This window comes from Ustilago hordei (assembly GCF_900519145.1).
Source record: "Ustilago hordei strain Uho2 genome assembly, contig: UHO2_contig_11, whole genome shotgun sequence".
Classification (NCBI taxonomy): domain Eukaryota; kingdom Fungi; phylum Basidiomycota; class Ustilaginomycetes; order Ustilaginales; family Ustilaginaceae; genus Ustilago; species Ustilago hordei.
Window position 1 is genome coordinate 22,246 of NW_024545272.1, and position 22,311 is coordinate 44,556.

Genomic DNA, 22,311 nt, shown 5'->3' on the forward strand with positions numbered 1-22,311 from the left:
CTGAACTGTTTGGACTACTTGACAGAGCCAAGGATGGAGATAGAATTGAAGATAACAATTAATATACGGCGTTATCGGGGTCACAATCAGACTCCCTTTACCACAGTCGTATGTTCTATGTAATGCTTAGTTTTCATGGTGTGAGACTGAATGACAAACACATATATATACTCCATTCACTGCTCTGGTCCTATCCGAGGCAGGATGTGTCTCTTCATTTGTACTCCTGTGTTGCTATGATACCGGGTGCCACTGTGCTGTCACCATGACAACAATTACATACCTCATTGTACTTCTCGCTTATGTGAGCCTCCCGTGTCTCAATGTCTCGGCCGTAACATGTTCATCTTGCTTGAGATGCCGATGCATCTTCAACTCCCCCCTTCGGCGGGATCTCCAGTCCTATCATCCTAGCCAATCGTGAGGTGTTAAGACCCTGTAAGGGTTTTGTCAAGACATCTGCAATGTTGTTTGCCATTCCGACATATTTGATTTCCACATCGCCCTCTTGCACGTGATCGCAAACGAAATGATACCGTGTGTCGATGTGCTTTAACTTCCAATGTTTGGCTGGATCTTTACTCACCTGTATGCACCCCTGGCTATCTGTGTATAGTACGGGCCGAACGTCTGTGGTCTCCAAATCCCGGAGCAAATATGAGAAGAATAAGGTTTCTCGCACCACTTCGGAAGCGGCGACAAACTCTGCTTCGACTGCCGACAATGCCACACACTTCTGAACATGTGATTTCCAACTCACTGGACACCCATATACATATGTTATCGACCCCGAGGTGCTTCTTCGTCCATTTGTGGGGTCGGATGCCCAGTTTGCGTCGGTATACGTCGTTACCAGTGTATCCGAGTGCTCGTTTGTCTCCCCTCCTAGGTGCAACTGATATTCATTCGTTTGGTTCAGGTACTTTACCACATGGATGGCTGCCTTCCATGCACTGTCGATTGGGATCGACATATATCGCACCAATACGCCGACAGCAAAGGCAATATCTGGTCAGGCTGTGTTGGAGACCCATAATAGTTGGCTGACCAATTCTTGATACTTCTTTGCTCGCTGAGGTTCACATCGCTCGCCTCCAGCAACGTTCGCTACACTCAGCATGGGTACCCAAGATTTCTCGTTTGCTCCTCCTAACCATTTGTTCACCATTTCCTTGATGTATGCCGTTAGACCCAGAGATATCCTCCTCCATCTTCTATCATGTGTGATCTTGATACCCAGAAATTCTTTGACCCTTCCATTGTCTTGTGTCTCCCATTTGTCCATGATCTCTCGCTTTGCATGGTCTACTTCATCATGACTGGGTGATGTTATTAGCATGTCGTCCACGTATGCTGTGATGATCGTGATCTTGTCGCCTGTCCCTCTTGAGTATAGGCATGGTGCGCTCGGCATGCAATGGAATCCGATCGTCTGGAGATGTGAGTCTAACTCAATGTTCCATTCTCGGCCCGATTGTTTCAGACTGTACAGTCCTTTCACTACCTTCAACACTTTTCTGGGTGGTATTTCGATTCCTACTGGGGGCTTGAGGTATACATCATGGTGTATAGTGGAGTTCAGGTACGCTTGCTTTACATCAATAGAATCCATTTCCCAATTTCGTACTGCTGCGACAGCGATCACCCCTCAAATGGATTGGATGGGTGCTACTGGTGCGAAGACCTCTGTATAGTCGATGCCCTCGCGTTGAGTGAAACCTCGTGCCACGAGCCAGGCTTTGAACTTTGTCGGCACAAGGTTTGCATCGGTTTTGATCTTGAGTACCCAACGTGTGTCGACGGTATTTGCACCCTTTGGGAGGTCGACTATCTCCCATGTGCCCATCGCCTCCAATCCATCCAGCTCCTTTCGCATGGCCTCCTCCCAGTGCTTTCTGTCCTTTCCACTCATTGCTTCATGTATGGTTGGGTCCAGGTTCTTTCTCCGTTCCGGTCGCATCGCTATGAGTCCATAGAATTCGCTGTCAATCTGAGTTTCGGCGATTGGTCCTTGTTCCATCACCTCCACTGTTCCTTCGCTTAATCTTTCTTCTGAGTCTGTCTCCATATCCATGTATTCTCGTAGTGGCTCTTCATCTGTTTCGTCGAATATATTTTCTTTGTTGTATCCTAGATCTTCGAAATTCTCCTCTGTCATCATCATTGGGGGTGCCTTTGTGTCAACTGGTCACCACTCTGTTCTGTCTGACCAGCACTTTGATTCCATGAATTTTGCTGAGTTGCTCCAGAAGATGTTCGGATTGTAGTCCGGGCTGTAGAAGAGCCAGCCCTTCCTCTCTAGACTGTACCCTAAGAAAATGGATGCGACGGCTCGCTGGTCCAGTTTCTTGTTGTCCCGTTTAACTTTGGGTACGTTTACCCATGCCAGACAACCAAACACTCGTAGGAGCTTTAAAGCTCGTTCCGGCGACTTGCCAAACATCGCTTGATAAGGGAATTCATTATCAATGCTCGGAGTGAGGTTTATTTTGAATGCTGCAGCTCTGATTGCATATGGCCAGAACTTCTTTGGTAGTCTCCTCTGCATTAGCAACGTTCTCATCTTCTCTCCAAGGGTCCTGTTCATTCTTTCTACCCATCCATTTTGTTTGCTGTTGTACCCTACAGTGGTTTGCCACTCTATGCCCTTTTCTAACGACCATTCTAATGCATCATTGCTTTTCCATTCCGTTCCTTGATCGGATCGGATCGCTTTTAGCTTCCGATCCGTCTGTGTCTCCAGGAACGAAATAATCCTTTTAAGTTGCATAAAGGCATGACTCTTTCATGTCAATGGCTGTGCATACACATACTTGCTATGATCATCGACCAGCACCAACGTGCATGTGTACTCCATCACGTGGGATGAGTCTATTATTAGATCGACGTGGATAAGATCCAGGGGCCCTACGGCTCTTTCGCTGCTACCTTTCCCCATCTGAGCGCTTGTGCTCTTGGATCGTATGCACTGCTCACATGTCAGAGCAGTGTTTGGATCCAATTTCATGGTATGCTTATCCTTTAACTTGCTTGTGATCGCCTTAGCTTTATCTCTTCCTGGGTGCCCAAGATGCTCATGCCATAGTTGTTGCTTTGAAACTTTCGGCTCATTCTCAATATGCTCGAACTCCTCATCAACACCTTCAAACAATGGTGCTGATGTGGCCATCGTGCTTTCTTGCCATGTGTCGCCTCGGAACTCCAGAAGTCCTTGCTCGCAATTCTTTGCAATCTTAAGTGTCATGCTGTTTGTTAGAAAAATTTGGCCGCCGGTTGTGTCCAATATCACTCGTGCTCCTTCATCCATTAATGAATTTGTTGACAGAAGGTTAACATTAAGGTGCTTTACATACAATACATTTTGCAGAGAGATTTCCCCGTAATCTGTTGATATGCTTGCATCTCCTATAGCTGCCGCTTCCAAGACCTCACTTCCGGCAGTAATTATCCGCTTTCAGCAAGTTCTCGGGTGGATGAGCATGCTGTAGTCATTCACCATATGGTAACTCGCCCCCGAGTCCAAGATCCAATGAGCTGTTTCTTTTGTGTTCAAGGGGTCCTGCCATTTCATTGGGAGGGTGAGGGAGCACCACGCTTCCTATTTAGGTTCAGCGAGGGGGGAGTCCTTGGGAATGGTAACCAAGGCGTCGCATTGACTGATACCATGTCCCGGTCGCTTGCAGATCCAGCATCGGATTCGGCGTGATTTGCTTGCGTTCCTTGAGCTCGCGTGGCTGTTGTCGGCTTCGGCTTCGGTCTCTCCAGCCCGTTCGTTTTGATCGTCGTTGCCGGCGGTTCTAGCACTGGCTTGTCGAGGGTCGATCCTTTGTGCGGGGACGCTCTCGACAGCGGTCTGCCGGATGCTTAGTGCGGTGGCAAGGGCGTTGAAATCGATTTGATGGACGGTGGCAACCGTCTCCTTGTACACCGGATGCCAGATCGTGCATTTCTGCAGAGCCGAGAACAATGTATCATCGGTGAATGGTTTGCCGAGGAGGCTGCTTTCAGTTTGTATGGACCGGATCTCTTGAATTAGCTTTCTGGCATCCGAGTTAAACATCTTTGTATCGTTGAGTTGCGAGATAAGCGCAAGTCTGTGAGACATCTTGGTGGCTTCATTCGTGAGACCGTTTTCGATCTTTCTCCATACTTGGTTGAAAGTAAGGTACTCCTTGATTACATCTAGAACGAGGTAATTTACATTGTGTTCTCCGGTAGTGTCGATTGTTCCACGCAGGGCGTTGATTAAAGCATCGTCGAGGGAGCGGCTCCATTTCGGGTGTTTCTTGTTGTACGTTCCCTCGAGATGTTTCATCGCATGAGGCACAGATCGGAGGAAAGATTTCACATGAGCGCTCCAGCTATGATAGTTTCGTGATGTGAGCTTTGGCACGGGTTCGAGGAGCTTTGCTAGGGTGCGAAAGTTATATCGCTTGTTGCCATCATCAAAGTCAGAGTCGGAATCGGTGTCTTCGTCGGCTTCATCGTTGATGGCCTCCGGCTCGTTCTCACTCGTGGCATTATTGTCGACCCGAACCTGGGTGTTCTTGCCTTTTCTGCTTCCTTTGGTCCTCGTTTCGGTGTCTTCTACCATGGTTGTCGGCGAGTTTCGGTTAGCTCGGTGATAGCTTCTTCAGACTCTTAATCAATTGAAGATAACAATTAATATACGGCGTTATCGGGGTCACAATCAGACTCCCTTTACCACAGTCGTATGTTCTATGTAATGCTTAGTTTTCATGGTGTGAGACTGAATGACAAACACATATATATACTCCATTCACTGCTCTGGTCCTATCCGAGGCAGGATGTGTCTCTTCATTTGTACTCCTGTGTTGCTATGATACCGGGTGCCACTGTGCTGTCACCATGACAACAATTACATACCTCATTGTACTTCTCGCTTACGTGAGCCTCCCGTGTCTCAATGTCTCGGCCGTAACATGTTCATCTTGCTTGAGATGCCGACGCATCTTCAACTGATAGACTGCAACAGAATATCGACACAGACAATCTGGAAGGATTTGCGAAAGAAACAGTTGTTTTGCGTGTTATGATTGCGATCTCAATGGGGCGACTGTTTGCAAGCGATGATGGAAAGGACAACTAAACGTTTGAGCAACAATGACAATGTATCATCATCAGCGCCCTTTTTGGTATTGTTGAAATGATGAGATGAGAAGGAAAAAAGCAAGAGTCCACGCTTTAGGCAGTGGAAGCAGCAGCAGCCTGGGTATCCTCGTCAGGGTTAACGGTGGAGGTCTGCTTCTGACGACGTTCCTTTTCGGTCTCCAGCTGGTTGTAGAGCAAGAACAAAGCCTTCTCGTTGGCCTCGGGAGTTCCCTGAATAGTGAACATCCTTTCTCCGGTCTCGTCATGAGGTACCTTGGCGATGCTGATCCTGCTTCCGCTCAAACGACGGATCTCGGTGATCTTGCTACCACCTTTACCGATAATGCAACCGACCATGTCCGAAGGAATGCTGATGTTCTGGGTGCGCAGGTTGGCAGCGTCGACAAGAGGAGGAGCCGAGGCATTAGGTTCACCAGCAGTGGCAGAGTTGGCGGTTGCACCTGCAACCAATCCACCACCGGGGGTGACGACTGCGTTGGGGTCGAGGCGACGAGAAGTATTATTGTTGTTATTGTTGTTGTTGTTATTGTTGTTGTTGTTGTTGTTGTTGGCGGCGGCGGCACCGTTGGAGTTGGATTCACGTCGGTTGTTGGTGGAAGAGGGCTGGTTGGAGTTGGAGTTGTTGCCAAGGTTGAGGCTGTTGATGGCACCAGCGAGATAAGCGGGACCACCTTGACGACGAGAACCTTGCTGCTGCAATCCACCCATTCCACCAGCAGCCAAGATACCAGGACCATGGCCCTGACCGGGCTGGTAAAGCACAACGTTCTGGCTACGATCGCAGTCCTCGGCCAAACATCTTGCGATCTGGTGAACAGCAACACGGATAGCGTCGACACTACCCTGAACCTCAACAACCCTCTCGGTGGACTGAGGGAGCATTTCCTTGCTCGCGACCATGCGGGCGCCGGAAAGATCCTGAATGTGCTTGATCTTCAAACCCTGACGACCGATGACAGTGCCCATGAGGTTGTGGGAGATGAGAAGACGAACGGAGCTGGTCTGAGCAGCAGCCTGGGCAGGAGTACCATCAGCTTGAACGGGAGCGTTGAGAGGGTTCTCAAGGATGGTCTTGGCGATGAGAGCGAAAGCGTCAGAGATACCGACCAGGGTACCGGTGACAGAGAGAACACGGTCGTGAACACCAGGGACGACCTTGGAGACACCAGCCTTGACACCGGTCTGTTCACGGAGCTCGGCGACGTTAGCACCACCTTTGCCGATGATGATACCAGCTTCCTTGGTGGAAACGAGGGCACGGACGAGGAGGGTAGCGTCGGGATCGAGCTCAGCGGCGGAAAGGTTGTTGTTGGCATCGTCGCCAGCGGCGGGGGAAGAAGCAGCGGGAGCGGGAGAGGTGGCCTCGGGCTTGTTCTCTGGCAAGAGCAAGTACAGGAAGCAAGAGTCAAAGTCGTCAGCAGCAGTTCTCTGCTTCAGTGAAACGAAAGTGAGACTTACCAGCAATGGGAGCGGCCATTTTGACCAAGGATGAAAAGAAAAAGAACAAAAAAGAACAAAAAAAAGGGTCGGGTGCGGGTTGCGAAGAAGGTGAGAAGGATGCCAGGTAGTAGGAGAAGATGAACTATGAAAGGAAGGAGATCGGAGGGAGATCGGAAGGAGATCGGAAGGAGAGGGCGATAGGTGTCGGATGTCGAGACGGAAGAGGAAGACGGAAGATGATGGGTGTGGGAATGATGGGAGTGGGGGATGATGGATGTGTGGATGATGGTTGTGTGGATGACGAGAAGGATCAAGTGAGTCGCACTTTCCAAGCAAAAGAAGAAAAGGAAAAAAAAAATCCAACACTCGAAAAGCTTCAACACGGCCGAGAAAAGCCAAAAAACAAAACAAAAAACAAAAAACAAACACTACAAACGATCGATCGATCGGGCATTTCAACCCTTCCAAAATGTGGAGATCGGTGATGAGGTCTTGTCGTGCGAATTCGTTAGAAATCAGGAAGGAGCCATTCTTAGTCTTATCTCTGCCTTCCACCATCTACCATCATCAACACCATCATCAACACCATCATCAACACCATCATCAACACCACCACCACTATTTCCATCTTCGGACCATGTCGGCACAATCCGTTCAAGCAGCCAACTCGTTATCGGATCCTGGGCAACAAGGCACTCTCGCCTACGCCTATCGTCGCTCGATCATCGCCCTGCACAGCGTCTTTGGCGGCAACTCGGATGCTCAATATGCTGAACGCGAACCTCTGCTAAACCAGAACAACGCTAGCAACGACCCAAACGCACCTTCCGGTTGCAACACCTACGGAGCCGTCGCTTCTTCCTCTTCTCGTTCCGACTCTTGCCGACCTCGGATTCGCAAACCCAACAAGCTCGTCTCGCAGAGCAAGGTGGAGGCCAAAGTCTGGTTCGCCAACGAACGCACTTGGATCTCTTGGCTTCGTCTCTCCGTCCTCATTGGTTCATTCGCTCTAGCGCTGTTCAACTCGGATACCTTTTTCAAGGATGACAATGGTCAACATGCTGGTGGAGGACAGAAGAACGGCTATCTCTCCTCGGGATCCATCAAAGCGTTTGGTGCTGTCTACGCTGGTATTGCAGTCTTGACGCTGCTCTGGGGTCTGTACAACTATCAGAGGAGGCTGACGTTGATCAAGACAAAGCATCCCGGTAACTTTGACGACCTGATCGGTCCACCACTCGTTTGCGCTGCTTTGTTCCTTGCCGTGCTGCTCAACTTTATCATCCGTGTTAAGCAGCACGATTACGAGAGTCATGCATAGTCGACCATGCTTCCTTGCTATACCGACGCAATCCTTGCCCTCATCGCCTGTCCCTCCTCATCCGGACCAAGGCAGAGTCGATGGCTGCCTACTCGTTGAGGCCAGTTGCATTCTAATACCAACCAACATATTCGCATCACATTCCATCCAGCTTGTACTCGCCACTGTCCCACCTGAGCAGTGTCTGTCTCTGTCTCTGTCTCTGTCTCTGTCTCTGTCTCTCCCTTGTCGAACTGGTTGGCTCTCTTGCCACTTCATCTCGGCGGATGGCTCACTGCAAACCTTATTTGGCGTCCCACCAGGAGAGAGGCTGTTTTGAGCTGAGCTTCTGTCTCTGCTTTGCGAGGCTTGTGCGTTGGCATCCCATGGTCCCGCCCACATTGCGATTTGGAGCTTTTGTGTCAGCTGTGCTTGCTCATCTCGAGTCAAGGATAGCCTATGGGATTGCAGTGTGCTCTTGCGAATTCTACAAGGTGCCTCGTTTCAGGGTCCACGGCTGTCATCTTGACAAGATCCTTGTTCCTTTGCGATCCTATCCTTACCCCCGTCATCACCCTTTGTACACCCTGCGCACCTCCCATCCATGGTGCACCGCATCATCCAAGCTGCTTTCCCACCTCTGCGCTACCTCTGCCCACCATGTCCTATCATCCTTCGCACCACCCAAACTTCCTCAACCCAGGCTTGTCCCAGATGAGCTATGCTCACAATCACAGCGCAAACGCTTCCCCAGGTGCCAACCCTTCGCTCTTGAACAGCAGCATCTCTTCCCACTCATTCCCCATCGCTCCAACTCCCAACAACAGCACACCGCAGCCTCAGCAGCAACAATCACAACCACAGCAACAATCACAACAACAAACACAACAACAACAACAACAGCAACAACAACAACAGCAACAGCAACAACAACAACAACAACAACAACAACAACAACAACAACAACAACAACAACAGCATCATCAGCATCATCATCATCATCATCATCAGCAGCCAACAGCCACTGCGCCTCCCGGTGTTCCGGATGCTGATGGCTTGATAGCTCCTCCATCCATGCCCCTCGAGCTTGACTTTGACAATCTCGAAAGCGCCTCCAACTACATGCACACCTATGCCCTCTCGCAAGGTTTTGACATTCGCATCCAATGGTCTGCTAACAACCAAACACGTATCTGCTGGTCCTGCTATCGCGGCGGCTTCCCAGAAACGCTCAACTCAGATGGCACTCCTAACACCAAGAAACGTCGAATCCCAAAGGAGAAGGAAAGACGCAAGCGTGGTTCGCTCAAGATCGGATGCCCTTTCCGTGTTCAATGCACAAAGAACTGGAAGACGGGCAAGATGGAGTTAAGGATTTTGGAGGGGAGACACAAGCATCAGATGGAAACCGATAGGGAGAATCTGCCAAGCCAGGTGAGGAGGATAAAGAATCAGCGCAAGGCACACGAGTCGCCGTGTACACCGCAGGGTGGCAATGCTGCTGCCAATGCAGTTGCTCAGGCGGCCAATCTGACTGCGACGCCGACGCCTCTGTCCATCGCAAGTGGCAGTGCGAGTGGCAGTGCGAGTGGCAGTGGGAGCGGAGGTAATAAGAGCAGGGTAAGCAATGCTAATGGTGGTCATGGTTCACCGAGCCGGAATGGTGCTGCAGGACAGCAAGCAGGGCATGGTCGTGAGCAACAGCAGACACCAGCACAGCAGCAGCAAGAGACGAGGAAACCATCGGCCAACAACAACAACCTCCTTGTCAATGCAGCTCGTCCGTCTGCGCACCAGCATCTCGGTCTTCCCGCTATGAGCACACCTACACCAGCCAATGGTCCACCAAGCCTTGATCTTGACTCGGATCTTGTCCTCGCATCCTCTGCTCCCACCTCTAACGGCGCTGTCGCAACTTCACCAGGCCCCAAACCATCCTTCGAGCGACAGATGCTCAATCTTTTGGGTCTTTACGACAAGTCTGACGCCTCTTCGCGCGCGATCATGGACAAAGAGCTCGAGACCATGTTAGCACGCGCCGAGTCCCGTCTGGACAAGTCAGCAAGGAAGAAGAGAAAGGTCGGAGCAAATGGAACATTGCTTCATCCTATCTCGCCCATGCTTGCAGATACATCGGCGAGCACTCAGGGAGGCATTGCCGCCTTGGCGAGAGGGTTGAATGGCAGAAACGCACCGACTACAACGCAGGTCAATGCAGTTGGGTCGCCGCTGAGAGCTACAGCAGGCCTAGTCGGGACTCTGCCTCCGCAGACACCATTGGGGCAGGTGATAGGGCAGGAGCAACAACAGCTACCACCAAGTTCAGGAAAAGGTTCGGCTAGGTGTAGCAATTGCAAGGAGTATGGACATAATCGAAGGCGGTGTCCGCTTGGTTGAGCCAGCGACACTATACACAATCTAACTTGCAATCCAATACACATGTCCACAAGAGCTTCGGGTCTTGTGCAGCAAGCTGAGTGTCTTCAACAACAGCTTATGAGTGTCTTCAACAACAGCTTATGAGTGTCTTCAACAGCTTATTTTCTCTTGATATATATACAAAGTGGGTGGCACCTCCCATCCTACTTGATGACGAGGTCTGACAATGATCGGGACTAGATTGTACCCGATCTATGATCTCCGATCAGATCGTCCATCGTCCGATCCCTTTTGTATCTGCTTACGTCAACCAACATCATCATATTGGATCGTCATTTTCAATACTTAAAAGTGTCTGTCGGAGAGGGTTGAGCGAAGGATGTTAGGGTGCGGAATCTAACACCTTACCCTACTATCTCAGTTGCACAGACACAGTTGAAGAGGCACCAGCATCGCTAATGCATGATATAGTAAATGGGAGCTCACAGGATTGGGGAATCAGGAGGGCATTGGGCAATGAGGAGGACAGGCAAGATGAGAGGCTGGTGGGAGCTAACACAGCCTATGCATGAGGATTGACACCATGGTATGGAGGGGACATGTTGATATGACAACACTTATGAAAGAAGATACATGGCACATGGGCATGACTCAACAAAGTGAGCACAGTCAGGTGCAGAGAATACATATATATGTTCTTAGCTTAGTCGCTACCTCCTTACACAATTTTAAGTCTTCTCAATTAGACACACCTGACTGTAAAAAGAGCACCTGACTGTGGCCTCTAGAGTGGTGTATCTAATTTCAACTGGCTCCCAACATGGGGCTCGAACCCATGACATTCAGATATGGCAGGAGACAATGACTGCCAAGCCAGCTTGGGTGAAGCAGCCAGGAGGACAAGAAAAGGTAAAATGCCACAATGAGTACAAATCAACGAAGAGGCCACCAACAGTAATGAGACCAAGTATTTTGACAATGAGGATGAAGGAGGATCAGAATCAGACGATGATGACAACCAATATGATTACCGCACCTTGGCCAAAATCTTGGAGATGGTTCCCAAGCTCACATCATGCAACTATTATAGTTGGAGCACACTCATCAAGGCCAACCTACAAGTAGTTCCCCATGCCACATGACATCTAAAGGGCACGTATGACAAAGACCACCTGAAATGGAATAAAACCTTTGATAATGCCCTAGTGGGTGTCCTACAAAGTGTCAGGGGTCTCGCGCCTGAAACCCAGGTCGGTCTGTCGAGATACTCGGTGACTATCAAACTGTGCAGTGACAGCTGGTGGCGTTCGTGGTATATACTATCGTAGGTTTCGGCTGACCTCTGTGGACACTCCGTTCAGGGGTAGCTCGGCACGATCAATATCAATGTTATGATGACACCAAGGTCTGGTGTGAGTGTTGATGATGATGAGGTTGATGGTGTTGGTGATGAGATTGGTGATGTTGATGATAATGAGGTTGATGGTGTTGGTGATAAGGTTGGTGGCATCAACACAAGTGTCCAGTGTGTTGACTTGATGCTTGAAGTGATCCCCGGACCACAGTGGACTACTGCCTTCGGTTCTATCTATATCTGGACTGCTAACCTGCTATGGGCGCCTTCGGACGTCAGGTAGTGGTGATACAACACACACACTACGATGAGGAGCAACCTTGATAGATTGCTCCCCAGACCGCAGTGGACTACTGCCTTCGGTTCTATCTATATCCGGACTGCTAACCTGCTATGGGCGCCTTCGGATGTCAGGTAGTGGTGATACAACACACACACTACGATGAGGAGCAACCTTGATAGATTGCTCCCCGGACCGCAGTGGACTACTGCCTTCGGTTCTATCTATATCCGGACCGCTAACCTGCTATGGGCGCCTTCGGACGTCAGGTAGTGGTGATACAACACACACACTACGATGAGGAGCAACCTTGATAGATTGCTGCTATGCTGACTGTAACTAATGAGTACTTGTGTTTCTAAAGTATTGACTAGTTGTATGGTGAGTAGAGTGGATGAGGATCCACTCGACCTATGATGATGAGAAGGCATGGTTATATACCTCTACTCAGCATCGCCAGCGATGCTGCTCCTGCTCTCTCTCCAGAGAGTACCTTCTTCATCGAGTACTGCTCAGGGGCCTCTCCTGCTTGGCACCCCTGTGCCTCTTGAGTTGTGTCGACTCCTTCGACACTGCTCCTCCTCCTCATGACCTGGTGTCAACTCCTTCGACACTGCTCCTCCTCCTCATGACCTGGTGTCGACTCCTTTGACACTGCTCCTTCTCCTTTGATCAGTGACAGTTCCTTTGGCTCTTGTCTCTCGAGCCCCTGAGTGGTAACCATCTGCATACTCCTTGAGCTTGGTCCTCTTCGTGGCTGTGCCTGCTCCTTGAGCTTGGTCCTCCTCGTGGCTGTGCTTGGCCCTCCTTTGCATATGAGTCCATAGGAGTCCATGGTCTCCATGGAGACTGCACTACGACCCTGCTCTCTACTGATCTCGACTAGATCTTCGATACCTGTGCTCCTTCCATATGAACCCATGACCCTCCTGCTTCTTGAGCATCCAGGCCCATGACAAAGATCTGGTGTGAGTGTTGATGATGATGAGGTTGATGATGTTGGTGATAAGGTTGGTGAGTGTTGATGATAATGAGGTTGAAGGTGTTGGTGATAAGGTTGGTGGTGTCAACACGAGTGTCCAGTGTGTTGACTTTGATGCTTGAAGTGATCCCCGGACCGCAGTGGACTACTGCCTTCGGTTCTATCTATATCTGGACCGCTAACCTGCTATGGGCGCCTTCGGACATCAGGTAGTGGTGATACAACACACACACTACAATGAGGAGCAACCTTGATAGATTGCTGCTATGCTGACTGAAACTAATATATACTTATGCTGAAGTGATAACTAGTTATGGTGAGTAGAGTGGATGAGGATCCATTTGACCTATGATGATGAGAAAGCATGGTTATATACCTCTTCACAGCATCACCAGTGATGCTGCTCCTGCTCTCTCTCCAGAGAGTACCTTCTTCATCGAGTACTGCTCAGGGGCCTCTCCTGCTTGGCACCCCTGTGCCTCTTGAGTGGTGTCGACTCCTTCGACACTGCTCCTCCTCCTCATGACCTGGTGTCGACTCCTTCGACACTGCTCCTCCTCCTCATGACCTGGTGTCGACTCCCTCAACACTGCTCCTCTTCCTCAGGACCTGCTTGCCAGTGTCCTATGACTCTTGTCTCTCGAGCCCCTGAGTGGTAACCATCTGAGCTTGGTCCTCTTTGTGGCTGTGCCTGCTCCTTGAGCTTGGTCCTCTTTGTGGCTGTGCCTGCTCCTTGAGCTTGGTCCTCCTTGTGGCTGTGCCTGGCCCTCCTCGCATGTGGCTCGGTTCTCCTTTGCATGTGAGTCCATAGGAGTCCATGGTCTCCATAGAGACTGCACTACGACCATGCTCTCTACTGGTATCGACTAGGTCTTCGATACCTGTGCTCCTTCCATATGAACCAGTGACCCTCCTGCTTCTTGAGCATCCAGGCCCATGACACAAAGCACCCTAGACACTGAAGGAGAGTATAACGTCCTTTACCTCCTACTCGACATCAGTAAGAATCATCTGACCTGCCATCAAGCTTGGAAGAAAATCGAAAGGAGTCTTACCAGTGAAGCAACTAGAACCTCGCAACAGATAGCATTACTCACCGAGCTCAATGAGGCAAAGATGTTTCATGCTGATGCCCATAAGCTGATCCAAGAGATCAGGGTTATGCAGACCAAAACTAGCCTCCTAGGTGCCCCATTTAGTAATGATGCACTATATGCCATGCTCCAGAGGTGCACGATTTGACACCCAGTCTACAAGGAGACAGTTGCCACAGTTCATCAGGTTAGCTTTGATGCTCTAGCAACAGCTTTGACTACACACCAGTCTGCAATGGAAAGTGTACCTGGTCAGAAAGTGGACCCATGCCAAGCATGCACTAGAATTGCTGGGGGCAATGAAGAGCAGGCTGATGATACTGAGTCAGACATGGGCAGCATGAAAACCACAATCAAACCAAAGGTGATTCATTGCTGGGTATGCAAGTGCTATGGGCATGGTGCCAGCAAATGCAATGCTTCCATTGTCATTCCCAAAAATTCTCCACTCACCAAGACCAACTAGGAGGTCTGGTGCTCTTTCACCCCAAGTTGGCAGCAGCTCCCAAAGTCAGAAGGAACCACACATTGGATCTTGGATTTGGGAGCAAGCTACCACATGGTTAATGACCACAGCATGCTCATCCATCCAAGAAATTGCAGAAAGCGAGTGTATACCACTGGAAGCGAAGTGCTGGAGGCAACTGCTGTGGGAGATACCAACATAGCAACAGAATATGGAGATGTTTATCTCCAAAATGTGTTGTATGTTAAAAGACTCAATATTAACCTGTTGTCAACCAACTCACTGATGGATGAGGGAGCACATGTGACTTTAGACATGACAGGTGGACAAATACACTTGGCAAATGGTATGCTATTGAGAATAACGAAAGATCGTGAGCATGGACTATTAAAGTTCTGAGGTGACACATGGTGACAAAGTGCGATGACTACATCAACACTGCTGTTTGAAGGAGTTGATGAAGAGTTCAAGCTGGCCGACCGGAGACCAAAGATCTCCACAAGACAGCTCTGGCATGAACATCTAGGACACCCAGGTTGAGACAAGTCCAGAGCAATTGCTGATAAATTGAAAGGCAAACCTGTAGCAGCATTGGACCCAGATACAGCTCTGACATGTGAGCAGTGCATGTGGTCCAAAAGTACGGCCACCCAGATGGGGTGAGGTAGCAGCAAAACAGCCATGGGGCCCCTAGATCTTATTCACATCGATCTGATCATAGACTCATCCCACGTGACAGAATACACATGCACATTAGTGCTGGTTGACAATCATAGCAAGTATGTGCATGCACAACCACTCTTACAAAAGAGCCACACATTCATGCAACTCAAAAGAATAGTTTCATTCCTAGAGACACAGATGGGCAGAAAGCTAAAAGCAATCCGATCTGATCAAGGAACTGAATGGAAGAGTAACGAAGCATTAGAATGGTTATTAGAAAAGGGCATAGAGTGGCAGACTACCATCAGTTACAACAGCAGGCAAAACAGACAAGTAGAACAGATGAACAGGAGCCTGGGTGAAAAGATGCAAACACTGCTGATGCAAAGGAGTTTACCAAAGAGATTTTGGCTGCATGCCATACGAGCAGTGGCATTCAAGATCAATCTTACTCCCAACATTGATGGAGAGTTTCCATACCAGCTCATGTTCAATAGATCACCGGAATGATTCATCTGCCTCATGTGTGTATTCAGATGTTTAGCTTGGGTAAACATTCCAAAAGCCAAATGAAACAACAAGAAGCTGGACCAGCAAGCAGTTGCAGCCATATTCATAGGGTACAGCTTGGAAAGAAAGGGATGGCTATTCTATAGCCCTGATTACACTCTGAACATTTTCTGGAGCAACTCAGCAAGATTCATGGAGACACAGTGTTGGTCAGACCAATCAGAATGGTGACCAATAAGTATTTGACCTCCACCAGTTCCAACTATTGAAGAGGAACTTGATGATCTGGGATACACAGAAGAGAACCTATTTGATGAGAGAGAGCAAGAGCCTTTGGAAGAGTACATAGACATGGAATTAGCCCTCAAGGAGGAAGGGAGAATGATGGAGGAGAGGGAAGAGTATGCACCAGTGCCACCAGAGGATAGAGGCCCATGGCCAAACTGGAAGCTGGCTAGAAACATGCACAACCTGGAGACCTGGGTAAAGAAGAGTTACTTTGGGCTAACAGTAGCCAAGGTCAAGGAGGGAAAGGACAGCCTGAACCCAACTGTTCATGAGGCACTGGCTGGAAAGGATAGGAGGTTCTGGGAAGAGGCAATGTGCAAGGAATTGGATGGACTCGAAGCGATGGGAACATGGGAAACAACTGATCTACCACAAGGTATGAATGCAGTCGACACATGATGGGTGCTCAAGATCAAGACTGATGCAAACCTGGTCCCCACAAAATACAAGGCAAGATTGGTAGCATGGGGGTTTACCCAGAGAGAGGGCCTAGACTACACAGAGATATTCGCACCAGTGGCACCCATCCAGGTGATAAGGGGAGTGCTGGCCATCGCAGCCATATGGGACTGGGAGGTTGATTCCATCGACGTCAAACAGGCTTACCTCAATTCAAATCTGCATCATGATGTCTACCTAAAGCCACCAGTAGGAACCAGGGTACCTCCAGGAAAGGTATTGAAACTCATAAAGGGGCTTTACAGTCTGAAGCAATCAGGTTGGGAATGGAACATCAAACTGGACACCCACCTCCAAAATATCGGCTTCCACTGCATGTCAAGCACCCCATGCCTTTACTCAAGGGGAGCAGGCAACCAACTCATGGTCATCACAGCATATGTGGATGATATGCTGATCGCATCACCTAGCAGAAGGGAGGTCAACTGCACTAAAGCTGAGATCATGGACAAGTGGGGAACAGAAGACAATGGACCTGTAAGAGAATTCCTAGGAATCAAAATCACCCGAGAGAGAAGACAAGGCAAGATCACACTCGACCTGACTGCATACATCAAAGGCATGGTAAATAAGTGGCTAGAAAGAACAAGCAAACAAACCTGGATCCCAATGCAGAGTGTAGCAGGAACTGCTGGAGGAAATAAATGCAACCCAGACCAGTCCAAACAATATGAAGAGCTAGTGGGGCAACTTTTGTGGGTATCCAACACAGTGAGACCAGACATCTCATTTGCAGTAGGAGTCTTAGCACAATACATGTCAGGACCAATTGACAATGCTTGGAGTGCTGTGATGCATTTGTTGAAGTACCTGAATCAGACAAGCGATTACCATTTGAATTTAGAAGGAATGCACAGGAGTCATGCAGACCAACTGGTGGTTACATATACCAATGCAAATTGGGCTTCTGACCCCATGAATGGATGTAGGAGTACATCCAGAGCAATCACATATGTGTATGGATGCCCGGTTAGTTGGAAATCACATGTACAAAAATGCATGGCACTATCAGCAGTGGAAGCAGAACTGGTCGCAGCCTCTGAAGCAGCAAGAGAAGCACTCTTCTTCTCATACCTACTTAGGGATCTAGGAGTATTCAGAGTCAAGCTGACACTACACACTGATAGCCAAGGGTGTATACAAGTCAGTAAGGATCCGGCCAAACACTGGAAACTCAAACACATCAATACCAGATACTATTTCATTAGGGATCATGTGCAAGATGGTGACATATCGATCGAGTTCATTGGAATGGCCAACAATGTGGCTGACATACTCACAAAGCCACTCAAGGGACTCAACATGACAAGGATATCAAGAATGATAGGGTTGGATATGCCATTGAGGGGGGGAGTTGAAGAGGCACTGGCATCACTAATGCATGATATAGTAAATGGGAGCTCACAGGATTGGGGAATCAGGAGGGCATCAGGCAATGAGGAGGACAGGCAAGATGAGAGGCTGGTGGGAGCTAACGCAGCCTATGCATGAGGATTGACACCATGGTATGGAGGGGACATGTTGATATGACACTGCTTATGAAAGAAGATATGTGGCACATGGGCATGACTCGACAAAGTGAGCACAGTCAGGTGCAGAGAATACATATATATGTTCTTAGCTTAGTCGCTACCTCCTTACACAATTTTAAGTCTTCTCAATTAGACACACCTGACTGTAAAAAGAGTGCCTGAGTTGAAGATGCGTCGGCACCACAACGGGATAACGGGGTCCGCGGAGCGCAAGCAAGACCTAAATGAATGTCTAATGGGAAAGGCTGCACACAGTTGGAAATTCATGTGGGATGCACATGCATTGCCATGATGACATGCATTGGATAACAACTCAGGGGTGACCAAGAGCAATGACTCATCATGGATAAACATGGGATTGGAAGTGATCATCAGATATATATATGCATATGTTTATGCACACAGTAGCATACAATACAAGCATTCAAGGAGTTACATGACTGTGCAGTTGAGCTTGCAAGAAGCTCCGATCTGTCGCATTTCACTTGTCATCTTCAACTGATTAAAAGTCTGAAGCTCTACTGACTGAGGCAACAGGGAACCCTTCATCGCCATGACAGACAACACCGAAATACAAGCAGGTGCAAGTAAAGCCAAAGGAGGTAGAAAGGGTAAAGTTCCTCAACTGCGAGTTCCCAATAATGACACCACCAATGAAACTGAAAATGAAGTGACCGATGAAGAAACCGATTCCAATCCTGATCAAAACAGCAGCAGCAAATGATACAACTTTTGCACTCTGGCGAAGCTCCTCAAGCCGGTGCCCAAGTTAACATCACAAAGCTACTATAGTTGGAATGTCCACATCAAGTCTTTCCTTCAATCTGTTCCCCATGCCATGAAACACCTTGAGGGAACATATGACAAAAACCACCCCAAGTGGAATCATGTATTCAATGATGCCCTCATGAATGCAGTATGTGGCACTATCAACACCACTGGAGAACACAACATCAACTACCTAATCCTTGACATCATTAGGGAATATCACACTTTCCACCAGATCTGGAAGAAGATTGAAAATGGATTAACCAATGAGGCCATCATAACCTCATGTCGAATCGCCCTCATAGCCCAGCTAGGCAAGCTCAGAATGTACAATTCTGACATCCAGAAGCTCATCCAGGAAATTAGGACAATCCAGATGGAGAGCAGCTTACTGGGAAAACCATTTGCAGATGACACCTTGTTCTCAACCCTACAGAAGTGCACTATCCGCCACCCTGTGTATAAAGAAACAGTTGCCACTATCAGTCAACTCACTTTCAATGCACTCGCTACAACCCTAACCATCTGACAATCAGTGGTTGAGAATTATCCCGCCCAAAAGATTGACCCTCGCCAGGCTAGTGCCAGAGTCACTGGCAGCGACAACCAAGAGGAACCAGCTGCGAAGGACGAAGACAATGCCAACGCCAAAGTTAGTGTCTGACCTCGAAAGCTCCAGTGCTGGGTCTGCAAGCGACTGGGACATGGGATTGGCCAGTGTGACGCTATGGTAACCATCCTGGAGAATTCTCCCCTAGCCAAAACCAAATAGGAACCATGGTGCTCCTTCACACCGAGTTGGCAGAGGCCCCCTGGCTCTAAAAGAGCCCCTTACTGGATCTTAGACTCAGGGGCCAGTTATCATATGGTTAATATCTACAGTATGCTCATCAATCCTAAAACTTGCCAAAAACATGTATTCACAGCTGGAAGTGAAGTTTTAGAAGCAACAGCTATTGGAGATGCCAGCATATCAACAAGTAACGGAGATGTACTACTCCATCATGTACTATATGTTAGGCACCTCAATATTAACCTTTTGTCAACCAACTCGTTAACAGACGAAGGAGCACAAGTGACATTGGATTCCACTGGTGGGCAAATACACCTAGCGAACGGTATGCTACTCAAGATGACCAAGAATCACGAGTGAGGACTTTTAGAGTTCCGAGGTGATCCATGGCAAGAGAATGCAATGATCACATCAACATCATTATTTGAGGGTGTTAATGAAGATTTCAAGCAGATAGAAAGCAAAACCAGGATATCTAAGCAACAACTATGGCATGAGCACCTAGGGCACCCAGGTCGAGATAAGACAAGGGCCATTACCAACCTTTTAAAGGATAAGAACATGGCTGAATTGGATCTGGATACGACCCAAACATGTGAGCAATGCATCCGATCCAAGAGTACGACAGCTCGAATGGGACAAGGTAGTGGTGAGAAATCCATCTCCCCACTTGACCTCATCCACATCGACTTGATAGTCGATTCCTCACATGCAGCAGAATATACATGCACACTGGTATTGGTTGATGACCATAGCAAGTACACATATGTGCAGCCCTTATTATGGAAGAGCCATGCATTCTCCAAACTCCAAGCTATAGTATTGTACCTTGAAACACAGATGGGAAAGAGACTGAAAGCCATATGATCAGACCAAGGAATGGAGTGGCGAAGCAATGATGCACTTGACTGGGTGTACGAAAAAGGTATAGAATGGCAGATGACAGTTGGGTACAACAGCAAGCAAAATGGATGCATGGAAAGAATGAACAGAAGTCTAGGAGAAAAGATGAGGATGCTACTCATGCAGAGGAAACTGCTGAGAAGCTTCTGGCCATATGTGATCCGGGCTGCGGCATTCAAAATAAATCTCACACCCAATGTTGATGGTGAGTTCCTGTACCAAGTCATGTTTGGGAAATCACTGGAGTGGCTCATAAAGTTCTTACGGGTTTTTGGATGCCTAGCATGGGTTAACATCCCTAAAGTTAAAAGAGACAGCAAGAGGTTGGACCAATGAGCAGTGGCATCCATATTCCTGGGATACAGTTTGGAAAGAAGAGGGTGGCTCTTCTATAGTCCAGACTATAATCCAAACATATTCTGGAGCAACTCTGTGAAGTTCATGGAAGACAAGTGCTGGGCTGACAGAACAGAATGGCACCCAACAAGAATACAGTTGCCACCAGCGCTAGCAGATGAGGCAGACCTCAGTGACTTAAGGTACACAAACAAAAATCTATTCGATGAAAGGGAAAGAGAGCCCCATGATGAGCATTTGGATATGAAGACAATCGATGAACCAAATGATGAAAAGGACTCCATTGAGGATATGGCGAAACATACAAAGAATGTGACCAACTCTGAAATACAGGCCGGCGACCCAATTCTCGGACTCACGGCAATGAACCATGATAGGCAGAGGAACCTGGATCTGACAGTAAGTGAAGCTTTATCCGGAGAAGACAAGCAGCATTGGAAAGAAGCAATGTGTAAGGAGCTGGATGGACTCAGAGCCATGGGCACATGGGAAATCGCTGACCTTCTGAAGGGGATGAATGCTGTTGACACATGTTGGGTTTTAAAAATCAAGACAGATGCAGATCTGATCCCAACGAAATTCAAAGCGAGGCTGGTAGCTCGAGGGTTTACACAAAGACAAGGAATTGATTATATGGAGGTGTTTGCACCTGTGGCACCTATCCAATCTATCTGAGGAGTCTTAGCCATAGCAACCATCCAAGATTGGGAGGTAGACTGCATTGATGTCAAGCAAGCATATCTGAATTCGATGCTACACCACGACGTGTTCTTGAAGCCACTGATTGGGACCAAGATCCCTCCAGGAAAGCACTTAAAGTTAATCAAGGGACTGTACAGGCTAAAACAATCAGGCAGAGAATGGAACTTGGAGTTGGACTCACATTTGCGAAGCATGGGTTTTTACTGCATGCCAAGTGCACCTTGTCTGTACTCAAGAGGGACCAGGAATAATCTAACTATTATTACAGCATACGTGGATGACATGCTTATAGCATCCCCCAGCTGAAAGGAGATAGATTGAACTAAGAAGGAGATAATGGCTAAATGGGGAACAGAAGATAATGGGCCAGTGAGAGAGTTTCTGGGTGTACACATAAACCGAAACAGGGCAGAAAGGAGGATGTCCCTTGACTTATCAGCCTACATAAGAGCCATGGTGAACAAGTGGTTACAAGCGACCAGTCAGAAGTCCTGGGTACCAATGCAAGGAATAGCGAGTTTGACTGGAGAAGACAAATGTAACCCAGTAGAAGCCAAGCGATACCAGGAGTTAGTTGGACAACTACTATGGGTCTCGAATACCACACGCCTGGATATATCATTCACAGTAGGGATACTGGCAAGATACATGTCAAACCCGACCAATGGGGCATGGAGGGCAGCCATCCACCTACTTAAGTACCTGAACCAAACCAGTGAGTATAAACTCATATTTGGAGACTGATCGAACAAGCATTCAGGACATGCAGTCATTACATACATGGATGCAAATTGGGCATCAGACCCAACAAACAGACAAAGGAGTACCTCAGGGGCCATAACATATGTACATGGGTGTCCCATCAGCTGGAAATCACACGTCCAAAAGTGCGTGGCATTATCAGCTGT

At 48.4% G+C, this 22,311-nt stretch overlaps 6 protein-coding genes across 6 annotated transcripts; 2 read left to right on the forward strand and 4 right to left on the reverse strand.

Annotated features, from left to right (window-relative positions):
* Positions 1-343: 343 nt before the first annotated feature.
* On the reverse strand, positions 344-2,164 carry UHO2_04846 (uncharacterized protein; the record flags this gene model as incomplete). Its single annotated transcript, XM_041557377.1, has 3 exons — positions 344-1,008; positions 1,084-1,591; positions 1,673-2,164. The coding sequence occupies 3 exons, from the start codon at positions 2,162-2,164 to the stop codon at positions 344-346; spliced, it is 1,665 nt and encodes a 554-aa protein (XP_041413311.1).
* Positions 2,165-2,188: 24 nt separating this feature from the next.
* On the reverse strand, positions 2,189-3,244 carry UHO2_04847 (uncharacterized protein; the record flags this gene model as incomplete). The annotated part of the gene is made up of 2 exons (XM_041557378.1): positions 2,189-2,780; positions 2,814-3,244. 2 exons carry the CDS (start codon positions 3,242-3,244, stop codon positions 2,189-2,191), a joined length of 1,023 nt encoding a protein of 340 aa, XP_041413312.1.
* Positions 3,245-3,598: 354 nt separating this feature from the next.
* UHO2_04848 (uncharacterized protein) lies at positions 3,599-4,594 on the reverse strand (the record flags this gene model as incomplete). The annotated part of the gene is made up of 1 exon (XM_041557379.1): positions 3,599-4,594. One exon carries the CDS (start codon positions 4,592-4,594, stop codon positions 3,599-3,601), a length of 996 nt encoding a protein of 331 aa, XP_041413313.1.
* A 611-nt stretch (positions 4,595-5,205) lies between these two features.
* UHO2_04849 (uncharacterized protein) lies at positions 5,206-6,610 on the reverse strand (the record flags this gene model as incomplete). Its single annotated transcript, XM_041557380.1, has 2 exons — positions 5,206-6,509; positions 6,592-6,610. The coding sequence occupies 2 exons, from the start codon at positions 6,608-6,610 to the stop codon at positions 5,206-5,208; spliced, it is 1,323 nt and encodes a 440-aa protein (XP_041413314.1).
* Positions 6,611-7,210: 600 nt separating this feature from the next.
* On the forward strand, positions 7,211-7,894 carry UHO2_04850 (related to VTC1 ### subunit of the vacuolar transporter chaperone complex; the record flags this gene model as incomplete). The annotated part of the gene is made up of 1 exon (XM_041557381.1): positions 7,211-7,894. The coding sequence occupies one exon, from the start codon at positions 7,211-7,213 to the stop codon at positions 7,892-7,894; it is 684 nt and encodes a 227-aa protein (XP_041413315.1).
* A 639-nt stretch (positions 7,895-8,533) lies between these two features.
* On the forward strand, positions 8,534-10,270 carry UHO2_04851 (uncharacterized protein; the record flags this gene model as incomplete). Its single annotated transcript, XM_041557382.1, has 1 exon — positions 8,534-10,270. The coding sequence occupies one exon, from the start codon at positions 8,534-8,536 to the stop codon at positions 10,268-10,270; it is 1,737 nt and encodes a 578-aa protein (XP_041413316.1).
* Positions 10,271-22,311: the final 12,041 nt, after the last annotated feature.